Source organism: Aulonocara stuartgranti (assembly GCF_965226115.1).
Source record: "Aulonocara stuartgranti genome assembly, chromosome: 14".
Lineage (NCBI taxonomy): Eukaryota > Metazoa > Chordata > Actinopteri > Cichliformes > Cichlidae > Aulonocara > Aulonocara stuartgranti.
In genome coordinates, this window is record NC_138950.1 from 12,287,363 (window position 1) to 12,304,380 (window position 17,018).

Genomic DNA, 17,018 nt, shown 5'->3' on the forward strand with positions numbered 1-17,018 from the left:
CATGATTGCATTACAAAATAGTACAAATAAGTACAAACAGTATTTACTCCAGGGCTACTGTAATACACTGAAATGTGATGCACAATACGCTTCATTATGCCTCCCTTTCAATGTACTGTAAGCTTGGGATATTTGTAGTGAGTGCCATAAACCCAAGCCAACACTGCTTTAAGACATCAAACACATTCTGCATGGAAGTTAAATAAAACTAAGAGCAGAAGTAAGAGAAGAACATAAAATGCTGAGCCAAGGAATGTCATGTTTTTTGGCTGCATCTTTTCTTTGAAAGTGCTAACAGTAATTATCCTGCATTGGTGGTATGCTAGGATGAGAAAAGCTTTTAATTTGTGTCCCTGTAATTGTGAGTCTTCAACCATGTGTAGTGGCATTTCTTACCAATTTTAAAGGCATGCAAATATATACTATAATGTGGACGGTCAATTCCCTTAATTCTGCTGCTTTACGTCCATGCATTTACAATATATATATCTATATGTATGTGTGTGTATACACACTGTTTAATACATGTTTTGTCCACAGTGTTAACATGAGTGCTGTCTCAGATGTTGACAAAAGGATTCATACAGCAATAAAACAACGTTGATCATTGCATAGTGAGAGCCATATTGTTCAAATGTGCTGTGTTTAGTGAATTGCGGCCATAAAATTTGCAGCTGTGACCATTGTAGTAGTCTGTATCTCAAATTTATGCAAGTTCTATTTATTTACAATATCAGAGAAATAATTTGAATAGAAACACTGAAATTGATATATACATGGAAACATTAAAAAAAAGATATGCACCCAACCCCCCATTTCATTTCATCTATGACATGCAGTGTACTTCAGTTTATTTCATAGTCTCTAATTGAGTCACTAATTTAGTTGGGATAGAAACAACTGACTCTAAGCAGATTTCATGTTTTTGGTGTTGTAATTACAAACAAAAAAGTGACCGTTATGATGACAGGACCACGTTACAAATAACAATGGCAGACAAAGGTCCTAATGCAGGTATTTGCTTGGGATGTTATAAGCATAGCAGACACTCAAGCAAATTCGAAGAATTTCACTTGTGCAGATTGCAAAGTCTGCACAATCCTTCACTTCCTTCACAAGTGAAGGATTTAAAAATCCTTCACTTCCAAGGAATAAAAATACACACATCATGCCACCTTGTGGAGAGAATCCGTACAACACAGAAATCAGGTAAATACAGCATTTCTCTTTGTGAACTTGGAACACTGGGAAATTGGGAAGTAGCCTATCATGTGATGCGTCCTTAAATAGGATTTAGTTGGGATAGAAAACTAACACTAATTTAGTTGGGATAGAAACAACTGACTCTAAGCAGATTTCATGTTTTTGGTGTTGTAACTACAAACAAAAAAGTGACCATTATTGAATGCCAGCCATCAGTTATAATGACAGGAGCACATTGCAAATAACAGTGGCAGGCAAATATCCGAAAGCAGGTATTTGCTTGGAATATTATAAACTCAAGCAGATCGGAAGAATTTCACTTGTGCAGATTGCAAAGTCTGCACAAGTGAAGGATTTGTCTATAAAAATACACACATCATGCCACCTTGTGGAGAGAACCCGTACAACACAGAAATCAGGTAAATACAGTATTTCTCTCTGTGAACTTGGAAATTGGGAAGTACCTATCATGTGATGCGACCTTAAATATGATCAGGTGATTTCCTGGGTCCTTAAAGGTCAGAAAAAAATGAATAAAAACCTGGAAATTGTGGCTAGATTTCATCCATATTATTTAGACATTAATGGTAGTGCTAGTGTTTCTGTAATACGAGGGATTTATTGTTAGTAAACAGTATTATTAACCAATGCATAAAGAACCACGATGTGCCAAGAGGACTGGCTAAATTTCGGACATTCTTTACCTTTAATATATTATCCTTAATGTATTACATCAAAAGTAGGCTGTCAATACATCTTCTCTAAAAAGGTAACTACAAACATTACTTCTGCGGTTTATGGCAGAATAAAGTGCTGAAGAGCAAATATAGGTGTAGTGCAGAGGAAGCGCTGCCGTCACAGCTGCAGGGAGCAAGCATCAGTAGCAATCACATGAGAGGGGCCTGGTGTTATGTCACGTGAGGTATCGCTTCTAAAACATGGCTCCAAATAGCTCAGAGCAAAACACAATCGGCTGACTGACTGTCGTCTGGCTGCTGACACTCATCTCTAAATGCCAGAAAATGAAGCAAACACATGTCATCATGCAGGATGTTCAAGTGTTATGAAGTTAATGTCGGACAAACTCATCATGCATGGAACCGGGGTGCGTTGTTAGCTCAACGCTAACTAGCTGTCAACTGCTACAAGTGGTGAGAGGTGAGCTATACGTTGGTGGCAATTGGTCTGCAATTGCATTATCGTTATTGTTTAACGAGGTAGTTGCTTTCGTTTAGCTTTGTGCTAGAATTTTCAGCAACTAACTGCATGGTTGCGTTTTTCTTCCATCAGTTATGCCTCGTAAGGTTAGTCCCTTTGTTAAGCTAACTGTTAGCTAGCGATAACTTTCGACGTTACTTCCCTAATGGTCATTTCTTTACCTTACCGACGGTTTTTATTAACTTTGTTCGTTGAGTTACTTACTATGTTAAAAAGGTTGCCATAATGTAGACACAGTTACGTGAATTTGTTAAGTTTTCATCCCCGAAAGAGTCGTTTTAAATTGGGAAATGTTGTTTCTTTGGTGTCATATCTGCCTGCAAGCTGTGAGCATTTATGAAAAGCAGTGACTTCAAAACCTGCCCACAGGGCAGATTAGATTTGTTGTCGGGTAGAACTTGAGTTATGTGAGCTGAGCTCAAACTTTATGTGAGAAGTAGAAAGCATCAAAGCAGTATTGTTTTTAAAGTGGTTGCTCATCTAACTGTCTGTTTATACTTTACAGTTCTTTTTTTAAAGGGACAGGTGGATGAGGAGATAACGTTTGCTGTTGGTGATTTTATATCTTCCACCATGGATATCTGAAAACTGAAAACTTCTAGTGGCTGACAGCGAGTGGAAAGTAGCTGAAAACTGTCTAAGTGAGAACAACCAGTTGCAGATTGACCATGGATTGGCTGATGCATGCAGTTGAAAAAGACTTGGGGATTGAAAGACGGCAGCAAGGCCCAGGGCGCCGTCCTCAGGAGCTTGTAGCCCTTGTTCCTGTGCGCTGGGTGATGGGCCTAAGAGAGGGGCGAGTCATGCGCTGTGCCCGTTTTGACAGCATCAGTGAGGCAGAAATTTGCACATACCTTCAGTCTTCTCAGGCGAAACTGCCCCCTGGGTGGACTAGAGTGTGCATTCAGGGTTTGAGGAAAAGTAAGCTGAGCTACAGACTGGCCAAAGAGCCATGCCACCAACAAATGGAATTTCTGTCACAGGATTCTTACGTCAAAACAATGCAGAGTGTATCACAGCATAATATCAGGTACTCAACATAATTTTAAATTCTAATGCAAAATATGTCTTTGCCTACCACCTTATTGTAGTTCTAGATCCCGATTAAGCTAAGATTATTTGTCTAAGAAAACATTTTCTGCAATATTGGGTAGAGCTGATCAACTTAATTAATTGTTGAGGACTGAAAGACTGTGTGAGAGAGTATTTGTGAGGGCTTTTATTCAATAAATAGTTTACTAAAAATTGTTAGATTAGTCAGTAATGAAAATATGTTTAGGTCCACAGCTAATATGTTAGTGTGTAATGCTTTCATATTAAATGAGCTGTGTTAGGTATAATTACTTGCTTTAGTTAGGACATGGTTACTCATTACTTAGAGGCATTTCTTAATCATGCAGTCCTAACAACATTAGGCATTATGATCTAAGAGCAAGTTTAATGCCTAACAGTCTTCATTGCCCTTCTTTTTTCTTCCAGGAATCTATGGCGTGAAGCTCATAACAAACTTGTGCGGCCATATTCAGGAGCCAGTGAACAGATGCATGTTGCAGCTGTAGATGCAGTACGCCATGCATTACAGAAGCTCTTTAATTCCACATTTATCTCAACTGAAAAAGTATCTCCATTGCTTTCTCCTGCCAGAGACAAGGAGAAAGAAGTCTGCTTGCCATCTAGCTCTTCTTGTTTTTCCAAATCCCAGTCAGACAGTCTGTGTCCTAACATTCTGCCTGCAGAATGTCTTTTGGAGACAGCAGAAATGCTCTATGTGATTCTCCCTTACACTCAGTATTCACTTCGTGATATTGTCTCCTTCAGCCCAGCCAAGCTTGCTAACAGCAATGCCAAAGTGTTGTTCATTCTCTACCAGGTTCTAATAGCTATGCAGGCATGTCATGCAGCAGGCCTATCTTGTGGAGAGCTGTCTCTTCAGGACATAACAGTAGATGATCAGTTGTGCAGCCGCCTAAAGCTCAACCTAGCTCATTATGAGGAACTGGGAACAGAAGGGGATGCAGAAAGTAATGTTAGTCGCAGAAAAGAGCCAAAAAGTGTCCTGCCAAGGGAAATTTTGTGTGTGAGCCAAGAGAACAAAAGACTTTGCAAAAACTGCTTTGATGAATTAAGGACTTTGGTTCTGGACTGGGTCCATGGACGGGTCAGTAACTTCCGCTACTTGATGGAACTAAACAGATTAGCGGGGCGGCGAGAAGGAGACCCAAATTATCACCCAGTTCTGCCTTGGGTGGTGGATTTCACTGTGCCAGAGGGAAAATTTCGGGATCTCAGGAGGTCAAAGTTCAGGCTCAATAAAGGGGATAAGCAACTGGATTTTACATACGAGATGACCAAAGAGGCTTTGGCAGCTGCAGGAGGCAGTGGGGTTGGTGGAGGAGGTGTCGGTGGAGACCTCAGTGGAGGTGGTGCTGGTGCAGGACAGTCTGACCACCTCCATGTACCTCATCACATATCCGATGTTCTGTCAGACATTACATACTATGTCTACAAAGCCAGGCAGACTCCCAAGTCAGTTTTGTGCAGCCATGTTCGATCCCAGTGGGAGCCCAATGAATACCCAGCAAGTATGGAACGCATGCAGAGCTGGACCCCTGATGAGTGCATTCCAGAGTTCTACACAGACCCTTCCATTTTCCACTCAATTCACCCTGACATGCCAGACCTGGATGTGCCTTCGTGGTGCAAGTCTTCTGAAGAGTTCGTTGAGGTCCATCGGCGGCTTCTGGAGAGCAGAGAGGTGTCCCAGCATTTGCATCACTGGATTGATCTCACATTTGGCTATAAGCTGTCAGGTAAAGAAGCTATCAAGGCCAAGAATGTGTGCCTGCATCTCGTGGACAACCACACTCATCTAACTACCTATGGTGTAGTTCAGCTGTTTGACCAGCCACACCCACCTCGCTTATCTCCTTCTCAGTATGCCCCAGCAGAACCTCCTCCTCTTGGCCTTGCTGCTCTTACTGTGCCTTCTCTACCCATCACTCCAAATGAGACTCTGGCCGACACTTTGGATGGAATGGTGCCAGAATCTACAGGATGTGAGTCCAGTGGCTGGACCACAGTGGACAAAGATGAAGAGCTTGAACAAGGTACAGAAGCTCTGGACTCTTTAGCATCCACTGGCTCATCCACTTCTGCATCTTGCTCTGTGCCAATGCCAGGTATTAGTGCATCAGGTGGAAAGACAGGAGGAGAGCACACAGCACTTACTGTATCTCAGTCTCCAGGTTCATTCCCTGGTGACCTCTCAAGTGGTGTTGGTCCTGGTTTCCGAAGTGCCATGCTGCAACGAGGTGGGACGATGAACAAAAAGCATGGGGAAGGAAGTGTGACTGCCTCCAGTACAGAGGAAATGAAGATCATTCTCCCTGAAGGCTTTAACCCATTTCAGCCTTTAGAAGAGCTGGAGAAGTTGAACAATTTTCTGGTAAAAAGTCTGCACGCTGATGTATGGCATTCTTCAGGTTCTAGTGTACGATCTGACCTAATGAGCGAATCCCTCCCCTCTCTTATGCATCTCTACCAAAGAGATATGCAGGCTCTTGGTGTTCTCATCGCTGAGATATTTTACGCCACTAAACTAAGGGGACTGAAACCAGATACTGCACTCAAACAGCGTTTCCAAGCTGTTATAAAGCTATGCTCTGCCAGCCTCCGTGATGTACCACTGTGTTTGCACCATGCTCTTGAGACACTTTTGCTAATAGAGAAACATTCTGGAGAGGCAAACAAAGATATATCAGATTACCCAAGTCCTCTCCTCTTCAAATATGACCCCATCTTCAATGGTCTGCCTCCTCCAAGCCCCTCTCAGTTACTGAACTCTGTCATCACTCCCTTTCCTTTCCCTTCTTATTTTGCAGCACTTCATCATTTTATTTTTTCCTACCATGCTAAGATGGAAAATATTAGTAGCCTTCAAGGAAGAGATGTTGTCTTTCACTTGTGGCAGCAGCTTGAAGCACTGCTGCGGAGTAACATCACAGCAGAGGGTCTTGAGATCCTCTTGCCCTTTATTCTAGCCCTCATGCTTGAGGAGTCCACTGCTGTCTATGCATCTTGGTACCTTTTTGAGCCCATCTCTACAGTACTGGGTCCCAGAAATGCAAACAAATACTTACTGAAACCGCTGATTAATGTTTATGAAAGCCCTCACTGCCTCCGAGGCCGTTTCTATCTTTACACTGACTGTTTCGTTCTGCAGCTGATTGTGAGACTGGGCCTGCAGGCCTTTCTATCCAGCCTACTTCCCCATGTGCTCCAGGTCATCACTGGCTTTGAAAGCTGCAACTCAGGCTCTGGAACAGAACCTTTTAAAGGGTTGAGAAATGGCATGTGTAATATGGGAGAGGAGGAAGAAGAGGAGTTTCAGTGTGGTGAGGTTCGGCCAACGTCTGGGTCTGTTGGCGGTAATATGGGGGCTAGCGGCAGCATCAGTCTTAGTGACCAAGTGTTTCTTTCAGAGCCAGAAGACTTTCAGAATGGGTTTTATGTCAACAGCGGAGCAGGGGTGCTTACTGGGAAACAGCAGAGTCAGAACTCTGCAGCCAGGGAACAAGACCAAGAGTCTCTCAGTGTGGGGAAACTAAGTGACAAAAGTAGCGCAAGTGAACTCTCTCTGGGTGAGGACTCAATGCGGGATCGAACCAGCCTGAAATCAGCTGACAGCAGCCAGGACCTGAAACACACTAGTGAAGGAGAGGAGGGAGGAGAGCTGGAGGAAGATGAGGGGCCAGATGCTGGTGAGGATAAAGAGGGGACAAATGACCCAGAAGTCTTCAACCTTGAGCTTACTCTTTCTGGTTGCACAGAAGCTTCAGGTGCCACAGTTGCCATTTTAGAGGGTGAGTTTGTGAATGGGATGACACTGGAAGAGACAGAGAAAGAGATTGTGGAAGGACAAGACGAAGAGGATGACCATGATCCGTCAGAAGAATCTGAGGGAAAAGAGCACAAAATTCTTCTTGGTGAGTTAGTGACGGTGGTTCATTCAAATGTTTTTACATAAAGTGGCAGTATCTAACATTTTGATCATGTTTCTAAAAACAGATACAGTCTGCAAAACAGTTAGATGGCTGTCAGCGAAACTTGGACCAACAGTGACATCTCGATATGTAGCCAGAAATTTGCTGCGATTGCTCACAAATTGTTACATTGGTATGTAAATGTATGACAGGTAAAGCTTAATTGTCTAATTGGTAATTAATAAAATGATGCTCTGGAGTTTTGCATTTCTTAACTCTTGTTATATCTTATGGTGTTTTGTTTTAATTTTCCCTTTTCTTTCCTCTTTTTTTTTTTTTTTTTTTTTCCTCCCTCCCTTCCTTCCTTCTTTCCTTTCTTTTTTTGCCTTTAGGACCTCAAAATCACCAGTTTGTGACCCCGACATCTGACGGGAGCAGCCTAGAGAGTGTGGGAATGGGCAGTGTATATGAGAAGAAACCGGTTGTGGGTGACCACACTGCAGGGCCTGTGCTGGACTGCCTCATCTATATAGCTCAGCTTTATGGAGAGCCTGTACTGACTTACCAGTACCTGCCTTATATTGGATATCTAGTAAGAAGGGAACAATAGACTTTTTTTTTTTTTTTTTCTGACAATTACACATGAAGCCATCTATTAGCATTTTGAGGCTAGTTTTCTTTGTCATGGGAAAGCAAATGTATTTTAAGATGTAAAAATATAAATGAAAATATGCTATTCATTTAATAACTGTTCATGTTTTCCAGGTCTCTCCACCCTCTTCTCAGCGTCTTAACACACGCAAGGAAGCAAGTCTGCTTGGAGCTGTTGCACTTACACAGAAGATCATTGTATTTCTCTCTGATACCACTTTAATGGACATGCTTATGAAGATCAATCAGGATATTCTTCTGCCATTGTTGGACCTGCTTACTACACCTCGTATGGGGTAATTTACAAACTAAATTATATACAAGTACATTATATATAATGTACTTATATATAAAGTTGTATATATGAACTGTGTATAATAGACACTGAAGGGGTTCCAGAATTCAGTAAAACCTTTTTAAACAGCAAACTGTTGGATGATTTAGCTTTTTTTTTTTTTTTTTTTTTCTTTAACTTGTTGAGTTGTTGTTATGTTTTGAAGTGAAAAAGCTTTAAATTTTGTTTCAGAAAGATGATGATTATTTAAAAAAAAAAAAAAAAAAAAACTCTGTTACATTAGATCTGTTTATCCTTTGTTTTGTTCTTCCCATTCTGCTGTACTCTGTAGGTTTCCCAGTGGAGTTCAGACACGCACTGCTGTCTGTCTCAAGACACTCAGCCTGATGGCTCTCATCTGTCTACGCATTGGGAGGGAAATGGTGCAGCAGCATATGGCTGACACTTTGCGTCGATTCTTTGCTGTTTTCTCGCTACTGCATTCTCTGCAGCCCCAGGTATGCATACACACACGCGTGCTTTTTCAAAATCTCCAACCTTAGCCGTCACAGCTAAATGCTGACCACCAAAAACTAAATCATAACTCTGACACAGAGGGTCAGGGTCTCAGTTTGGTCCTCACAAAGATGGATAACCCAACAACTAATACATAATGACTCGCGAGTGTTATGTTGCATGTTTGTTTGTTTTTCTAAAAGGCTTTCAACTAGAAATTTGTCACAAATAGCTTCATGAGAAATATTTGACACGAAGTGACAAAACAGTAAAACAAACAAAAAAATAGAAACCTATAATAACTTTTTTTTTTTTTTTTTTTAATAAATGTAAAGGTGTATTTTAGTTACACTTATTTCTTGGAGTTGCAAAAAAGGAATACAATTTAAAATGACAGTTATGTCAAATATGTCAGTATAGTCTGTCTTTATCCTGTAGCTCAACAACGCCCCTCGCAGGGTTGTGGGAGAAGTCACAGTGGTAGATGTCTGTACCACTGAAGAGTCAAATGTGACATATGAGCTGGGGGTCTTGGAAGAGCTGCAGACTGTATTTAACCCTCAAATGGCTCATGCCTCTTACATCCCCTTCTACTGCCTCATCGGTAGGAGATGTCTTATGTTTTGTAATGTAATACTTTATCTAATGGAAATTATTTGTGCTAAAAGTAATATTTGTTTTGTTTTTTTAATAATAAAGAGATATAAAACAGCATTCTTTTGTCATTGCTCTAGGTGATACAGCAATCCGGAAACTAGTTCCTAATCATGAGCTGGTCTGGGAGTTGGCCCAGTCTTACCATCAGAGTGTAAGTCAGAGTCAAGAAACAACCACCATAGCATCCAGGGTGGATCCACTTCCACCCTCTGGTTTTGGCAGACGTGTGGATTGTAGCACGTTTTCATCCCTCTCAACTAGTTCCACCCTGCAAGGAGACTTGCTTCCTGAGTCAGGCACATTTGGGAGCCACCTCGTAGGAAACCGAATTCAAGTATCCAGAGACACTGACTATGGTGGCTGCTCAAACGTTGGCTTGACTCACCCTTGGGGACGCTCTGGTCATACCACACCTATCATTACAACAGCCTCCACCTTCACAACACCATCCACTGGTGCAGCTTCTTTCTCCTCCTCCTGGGTGACAAGCCCCACGCCAGAGGACAGCGTCTTGAAACAGGAGCTCCCCCGAAGTAGCCGCTCCCTGCAGGGCAACTGGCTGGCCTACTGGCAGTATGAAATTGGTCTTAATCAACAAGATCCACATTTTCACTTCCATCAGATCAGATTACAGAGCTTTCTGGGTCACTCGGGCACCACAAAGTGTTTGGCACCTCTTGCAGGAGAGGATTACTTTCTTTCTGGTAGTAAAGACAAGACTGTGAAGCTTTGGCCGCTGTATAACCACGGTGATGGTACGCAGGATGTGGAGCCCAGGCTGACGTACAACGACCATCGAAAGTCGGTGTTCTATGTTGGACAGCTGGAGGCTTCACAGGAGGTAGTCAGCTGTGATGGTACCGTGCACCTGTGGGACCAGTATACAGGTAGGGAGATGAACTGCAGTGCATTACTACACACAAGTTCAACTGTTTCATTTAGCTTAAATATAAGTTTTTATCTCCTTAGGCAAACAGATCCGCTTGCATGAAACCGTGGATGGGAAGAATCCCATTACAGCTGTCACCACCATGCCTGCTCCACACAGCAGTGTTGTGTACGGCAGCGCAGATTCTGTTCTCCGCTTCATTGATCCTCGCAAGCCTGGCTTGCAGGTAACAATTTCAATCTATCTGTTAAGGCCTAGTTTATACATCACCCACCAATTATTTTTCATTACTGTGTTTTGAAAGCAATAGCTCTTTTGTGCTTCTCTACTATAATAATTATAGCAATCTTTCCCCATGTACTCAGCATGAATTTCGTCTGGCATGCAACAATGTGAGTGCTGGGCTCATCCGTTATCTGGCTGTAAACCCTTCAGGACGCACAGTGGCGGCAGGTTTTTCATCTGGCTTCATTGTTCTGCTAGATGCACGCACAGGGCTTGTACTGAAAGGCTGGCCAGCTCATGAAGGAGACATACTCCAAATGAAGGTATATTTACAGTTTGTATGTGGTGTATGCAGTTTCAGTCACCTTTCAGTCAAATGGGTAAGGTGGTATGTCTGGGTGACAGCTTGAGTTGTCAGGGGAGTATGTAGTCAGATTTTGACTGTTGTTCTATACGTGCGCTGGCCAATTTGTCAAGTACACCTATTTATGTCTTCAGACTACTACTTAGTACTACTGAAGTTCAAACTTGGCATCAGAATGGAAAAGAATTGTGATTTAAGTGATTTTGAACTTAGGATAGTTTTTGGTACCAGATGGGCTGGTTTGATTATTTCAGAACCTGCTGATCTCCTGGGATGTTTCCCACACAACCATCTCTAGTGTTTACAGAGAATAGTCTGAAAAAGAGAAATTATCAGTTAACTTGGTTAAACTGCCTTGTTGAGGAGAATGATTAGACTGCTTTCAGCTGACAGAAGGGCAACAATAACTCAAACACTTGTTACAGCCAAGGAATGTAGAAGAGCATCTCTGAATGCACAAAGTATCAAACCTTTAAGCAGATGGCTACTTACCACACCAATAAACTTCAAATAGGAAACTAAGGCTACTTTTTAAATGGGTTCACCAAAGTTGGACAATAGAAAACTGAAAGAATGTTGCCTGTTGCCTAATGTCTCCTCTTTGCTGCAACATTGGGATGGTAGGGTGAGAATTTGGCATAAACAACATGAAAGCAGGCTGAATGTGGTGGTATAATGGGGTAAAGGAAAATTTTCTTTTCTTCTAATGGCTGTTTCCAGCAGGATGATGCACTGTGTCAAAGTGCAAACTAGTTTCTTGAACATGACAATGAGTTCATTGTAGTCAAATGGCCTCCACATTCACCAGATCTCAATCCAATCGAGCACGTCTGGAATGTGGTGGAGCAGGAGTTTGACATCGTGGATGTGCAGTCAACAAATCTGCAGTAACTGTGTGATGCTGTTATTTTAAGATAGATCAAATGTAGATAAAAAGAAGGTAAAGGTTTATTCAGCTTAGAATAATACTTTCTCAATGTATATGATACTTTGATTCATGAACCTCAATCTTTGGCTACGTTCACACTGTAGGCGAAAGCGCATCAAATCTGACTTTTTTTGACCCTATGCGACCCATATCCGATAGGGGTGCAACGATATTCGTATCAATATTGAACCGTTCGATACAGTACTTTCGGTTCGGTACCCATATGTATCGAACAATACAAAACTTTTAATTTATTTTATCAACTTTCCTTCTGACGATGCTGTCTGTGTTGAGCGCTCAGTGGATCTGCGCTCGACAGTGCAGCCTAGGCGGAGTAGTCGAACGCAGATTCACTGAGCGCAGGGCAAGCTAGCGAGACAGAAGTTAAGCTCTCCTTGCAACATGGCAAATTGAACCTCCCCCACCCTCATTCAGATCTGACGTTTGGAACTATTTTGGTTTTCATGTGACGTATGACCCTGAAGGTAAGCGCGTCATGGACAAAAGTAAAACAGTATGTCGGATGTGCCACGCAATGCTCAATTACATTGGTGGGAACTAGTGCGTTAGCGCAGTTAGCTCATTAAGGTTTTGGCCGTCCAGCGTTCCGCGGTAGCTCGTTAACGGAGATTTGCCGTGTTGTGGCGTCAACGTCATTTCAGATTAACGCTGACAGCACTAGTGGGAACACAACAAATATGACTGCACATTTACGCTGACATCATCCTAGTGCAAAGACAAGTGGAAGCAGAGTCATTTAGACAGCCGTTAGCACATGATTCTCCTTATGGGGACCTGATATGTTTAATATGCTGCTGAGAATATAGCCCAGAAGAAGCGTATAGTATAGCTTTTATTTTGGAAAGAGCCATTTCTCTGTAATAAACTCTTTTCCAAAGATGAGTGATTCCTCAATCAGATATATTTATTTTTATTACTTTGTTGTTTCAGCAACATTAAATTTAAAAACTGTACTTTTGAGTTAAAATATATATTTATAATTTTAATAAATGACAAATTAAAAAGGCATGAACATTCTTTTTTTTTTTTTTTTTTTTTTTTTGTATCGAAAAAATATCGAACCGTGACACCAAAGTATCGAACCGAACCGTGAATTTTGTGTATCATTGCACCCCTAATATCCGATCATGGTGTGACAGTGTGAACAGCACAAATCCGATATTTTCAATTCAGACCTGGGTCATTTTCGTATGTGGATCTGAATCAGATACATATCTGATGTTTTAGAAAGCGACTGCTGTTTGAATGGTCATGTCGCATTAAATCCATCTTTCACGTCACTGACACAAGACGGACGCCAATTATCAGCGCCGGAGAAGACAAACGATAAAGCATGGCGGCCGAAACTAGAGACAGAGGGAGTCAGTGGACAGAAACTGAGGTTTTGGACTTGATTAGCATATGGGGTGACAATTCCATTCAAGCTAAACTTGAAGGGTCGTATCGTGACCAGGCTGTGTTCGAGTGCATTGCCAAAGAAATGGTTGAACGAGGGCACAGGCGAACGTGGCTACAGTGTCAGAGGAAAGTGAAGAGCCTCAGAGCCAAGTTTAAAGAAGCTGAAGATGTAAACAAACAAAGCGGACGTGGTCAAGTCACCTGCCCGTTTTATGATTAGTTTGGGCGACAAACCCAGCTGTCACCTGGCTGTGATGTCTTTTGCGCATGCGGGCCGCCTTGAGGGGCGTGAACCGTTCACACTAGAGCGTGTTTGCTGTCACATTTTATTTGTAATGTGAACAACCAGACAAAAAAAATCTGATTTGATCAAAAAATCGGACTTGAGCATTAAGACCTGCAGTGTGAACGTAGCCTTTGTTACACCAAGTACCAGTCAAGTTGTTTACAGAAGACTTGGGCTGGATGCATGGGAATCATGAGGTTGTTAGATATATTGGTCTCTGCTTTGGTCAAGCTTTTTATTTTGTCACCAGGAGCAGTTAGTATGGGGTCAGATGATTGGATTATATAAAATCCAAGACCCCTGCAGTTATTTATTGGTATAATGTAACCATTTCATTGTACACTTCAACCAGCTGAATCTGGGCTGTACAAAATCACTATCGGGCTTTCTGGTAAACAGTGGAAACTTCTGGATGACCACACAGCCCACGCAGTGCACAGCTAATCGCTCGTCAGTTGCATAGACTCCATCGCTCTGAGTGACCCACATTACATCAGACACAAAATGGAAAATTTTGTTCTGTTACCTACTTGAACTGTTTTTGATGTACTTGGTATAATAGCAGCATCATCGCATTTTCCTCCTCTGATTACTGAAAAATGCATTTTATTATGTATGTGCATCTAACCTCTAGTTTGATAAGTGTAGTAATAAAGTAGTGATAATTTACCAGCGTTTATTTAAGATTTACAGATATTGCCTGACACCAGGATTGTCCAAAAAAGGGGTCAGACTTTTTTGCTGTTGGATTCCTAAACTAATTTACTCAAGCCAGGAAGTGTAGCTGTGTTGTTCAGTGGTCAGGTAAATAAATATTAAAACAGTCAGTCAAGTGTCTTTTATTTTTTGGTATTCCCCATAGGTAGTGATTCAGAGATACTAAGGGGCACAGAGATGGTGAAAGTTGTACCTAGCAAATATGTTGTTAACATAGTGCAAACTTTATTTAACCCCAAATTAGGTCAGAGATAAGGGCCCCAGTTTTAAACTCACAAGTTTGGGCAAATATGGACACAGGTTAGGTATTAGAAAGACCACGGAGATTTCTCATTGGCGCGCACACATCACTCGGACCTCCCCCCCCCTTTTTTTCTTTTTTTTTTTCTTACCTGCAGCAGCCTATTCCAAATGTACTTTAAATATTAATTTTCCTTGCTTCTAACTGAAGGTTAGGAATCTATGGATACAGAACATGTTATTCAGTGGTTGTTATTTAATTTGTTTTTTTGTTTGTTTTTCAATGGTAGTTACTGATAGTAAATGATTATTTAGAAACTTAATATAAACAAGGCTAAAGGCTGATTTTTTTTTTTTTTTTTTTTTTTTTTTTTTTGTCTGTCTGAATATGTGCGAAATGTTTCTGTTTTAAAGATATTTTCAAATAAAACCCCTTTGCCATTTAATTTTATTTACTAAGAGTCTGTGTTTCTGTGTTTATTCAGCTCATCTTTTGTTGTATTCCTTAAATTTTAGAGTATTTGCAAGGTCTATAATGATTTTGCTGTATTTGACATTTTAGTCTTTTTTCCTAATTTTTGTTTTGTTTTAATTTACTGGGACACGACATCCACAATCACTGATTCTTGTTTCTTGTTTTATTTTTCAGGCTGCAGAAGCAAATATTGTTATCAGCTCCTCCACTGACTACACACTGACTGTGTGGAAAGATCTGGAACACAAGCCTCTTCGCCTGTACAAGTCACCATCCGACCCCATCCACGCCTTTGACCTTTACGGTTCAGAGATTGTAACGGGAACAGTGGCTAATAAGATCGGAGTGTACTCTATGGCTGATATCTCCCTGAGCCCCATTAGTAGCACAAAACTGAGCACGGAGAACTTCCGCGGTACTCTGACCAGCCTTGCGGTCCTGCCCACCAAGAGGCTTCTGCTGCTGGGCTCTGAGAACGGTGCCATTAGGTTATTGGCTTAAATCAATAGTTACAAGCTATACTAAACACTCTCTGCATTGACCTTCAAAGTGTCTTATTCATGCCAGATGCCAAGTGTCTGAGCTCCTCTGTCCCTTCTGTGCTTTTGGTCAATTATACTGATAGGGCAGGTTGTCATATCCTTTAAACTGTTTGTTGAATGAGGCAGCACAAGTAGAGGCATTGTATAAGCTTCATGTCTACTGCATATTGCCATTGAGGCTATTGACATGCATCATGTACATTGATATTGAATTCCTTTATTATTTTGTTCTTTTAAACCTATAAATGTATATACGAGGAGATTCTCATATAGACAAGGTCACTTATTCTTTTGACTAGGTTCCTTATTCTGTTCAAAGGAATGAATTGGAAGACAAGCTCAGGAAGGTCTTATGTAGTGTTTACACTTTTCCAAATAGATGCATAACAAAACCAAAAATACATTGACCTCACCTTTTATTTCCCTCATGATAGAACAAATATGTATCCAAATGCACTGATTAAACTATGCAGTATTTGTAGATCACATCCTTTGTTTGTGTTAGTGTTTTTCATTAGATATTTCAGTGTTTGTGTATACATCACGAACAATAAAAGTACACTCGCTGTTGTGATGACAGTCTTGGTGTATCTTCTCAGAGAGGAGACACTTAAGTTGTCACATTAAAAAGTTAGTGACTGATGCACAGCCTTTATTCTACTGCACAAGTATGGCCTGAATTGTAACATTTAGAGTCTCACTCAGATTTTAAAGATTGAATGGTTTTTTTTATCCACTAATAAATTACTTGAAGTTGCTTTGGGATTTTCTAAACAATGTTTAGGTATTCTTGATTTAACACTTCACAAAAACCTGTAGCAACAATACACTGGAAGCGGAACCCGGCAGATGCTGCTTTAAGTGGGTTTGCCAACTATTGCAGAGACTTCTGTAATCAGCTTCTTCTAATTTTTGACTTTAAAAGCTAGCATCAGAACAGTCAATGCCAAGATAAACTGCTTTTGTATTTTAACCATTATGTTTAACTGCTTAAACTGCTGAGATGGCAACAGAAGCTACAGATCAATAAATGTATTGTATAATGTAGTCATGGTGTGATGCAAATTAACATACAGTTGAAATTTTGCTCCTTAAAATTAGCCCAATCTCAAGTTTACAAAGTTTAGTAGCATTTAACTATGAAAGCTCTGCTCTTTGCCTACTTTTCTAATTATTTGCCTAAAGTTCAAAATTGTTAAGTGTACTACATGTTTTGAATTTTTTGTTTTTGTTTTAATTTTGTTTTTTAGAAAATCCAGAGTGAAAGCGCAACCATTAAAAAGACCAACTTTGTTTTAAAGTTTGTAGTTGCACATTGATAATTGGTTACAATCGATATTCTGTCTCCGAACATTTTACAAGAAGTCAGTGAAAAACGTATTTATTAACTGGATTAATAAAAATTACTCCAATGTTTTTCTGTGTGTGTACC

General features: G+C 40.8%; 1 protein-coding gene across 1 annotated transcript; it reads left to right on the forward strand.

Moving 5' to 3' along the window:
- The first annotated feature begins 2,039 nt into the window (after positions 1 to 2,039).
- On the forward strand, positions 2,040 to 17,002 carry wdr81 (WD repeat domain 81). The gene is made up of 12 exons (XM_082504158.1): positions 2,040 to 2,361; positions 2,927 to 3,451; positions 3,901 to 7,406; positions 7,489 to 7,596; positions 7,796 to 7,995; positions 8,169 to 8,350; positions 8,681 to 8,846; positions 9,283 to 9,448; positions 9,579 to 10,388; positions 10,471 to 10,616; positions 10,756 to 10,938; positions 15,219 to 17,002. The coding sequence occupies exons 2-12, from the start codon at positions 3,090 to 3,092 to the stop codon at positions 15,543 to 15,545; spliced, it is 6,156 nt and encodes a 2,051-aa protein (XP_082360284.1). The 5' UTR covers positions 2,040 to 2,361; positions 2,927 to 3,089; the 3' UTR covers positions 15,546 to 17,002.
- Positions 17,003 to 17,018: the final 16 nt, after the last annotated feature.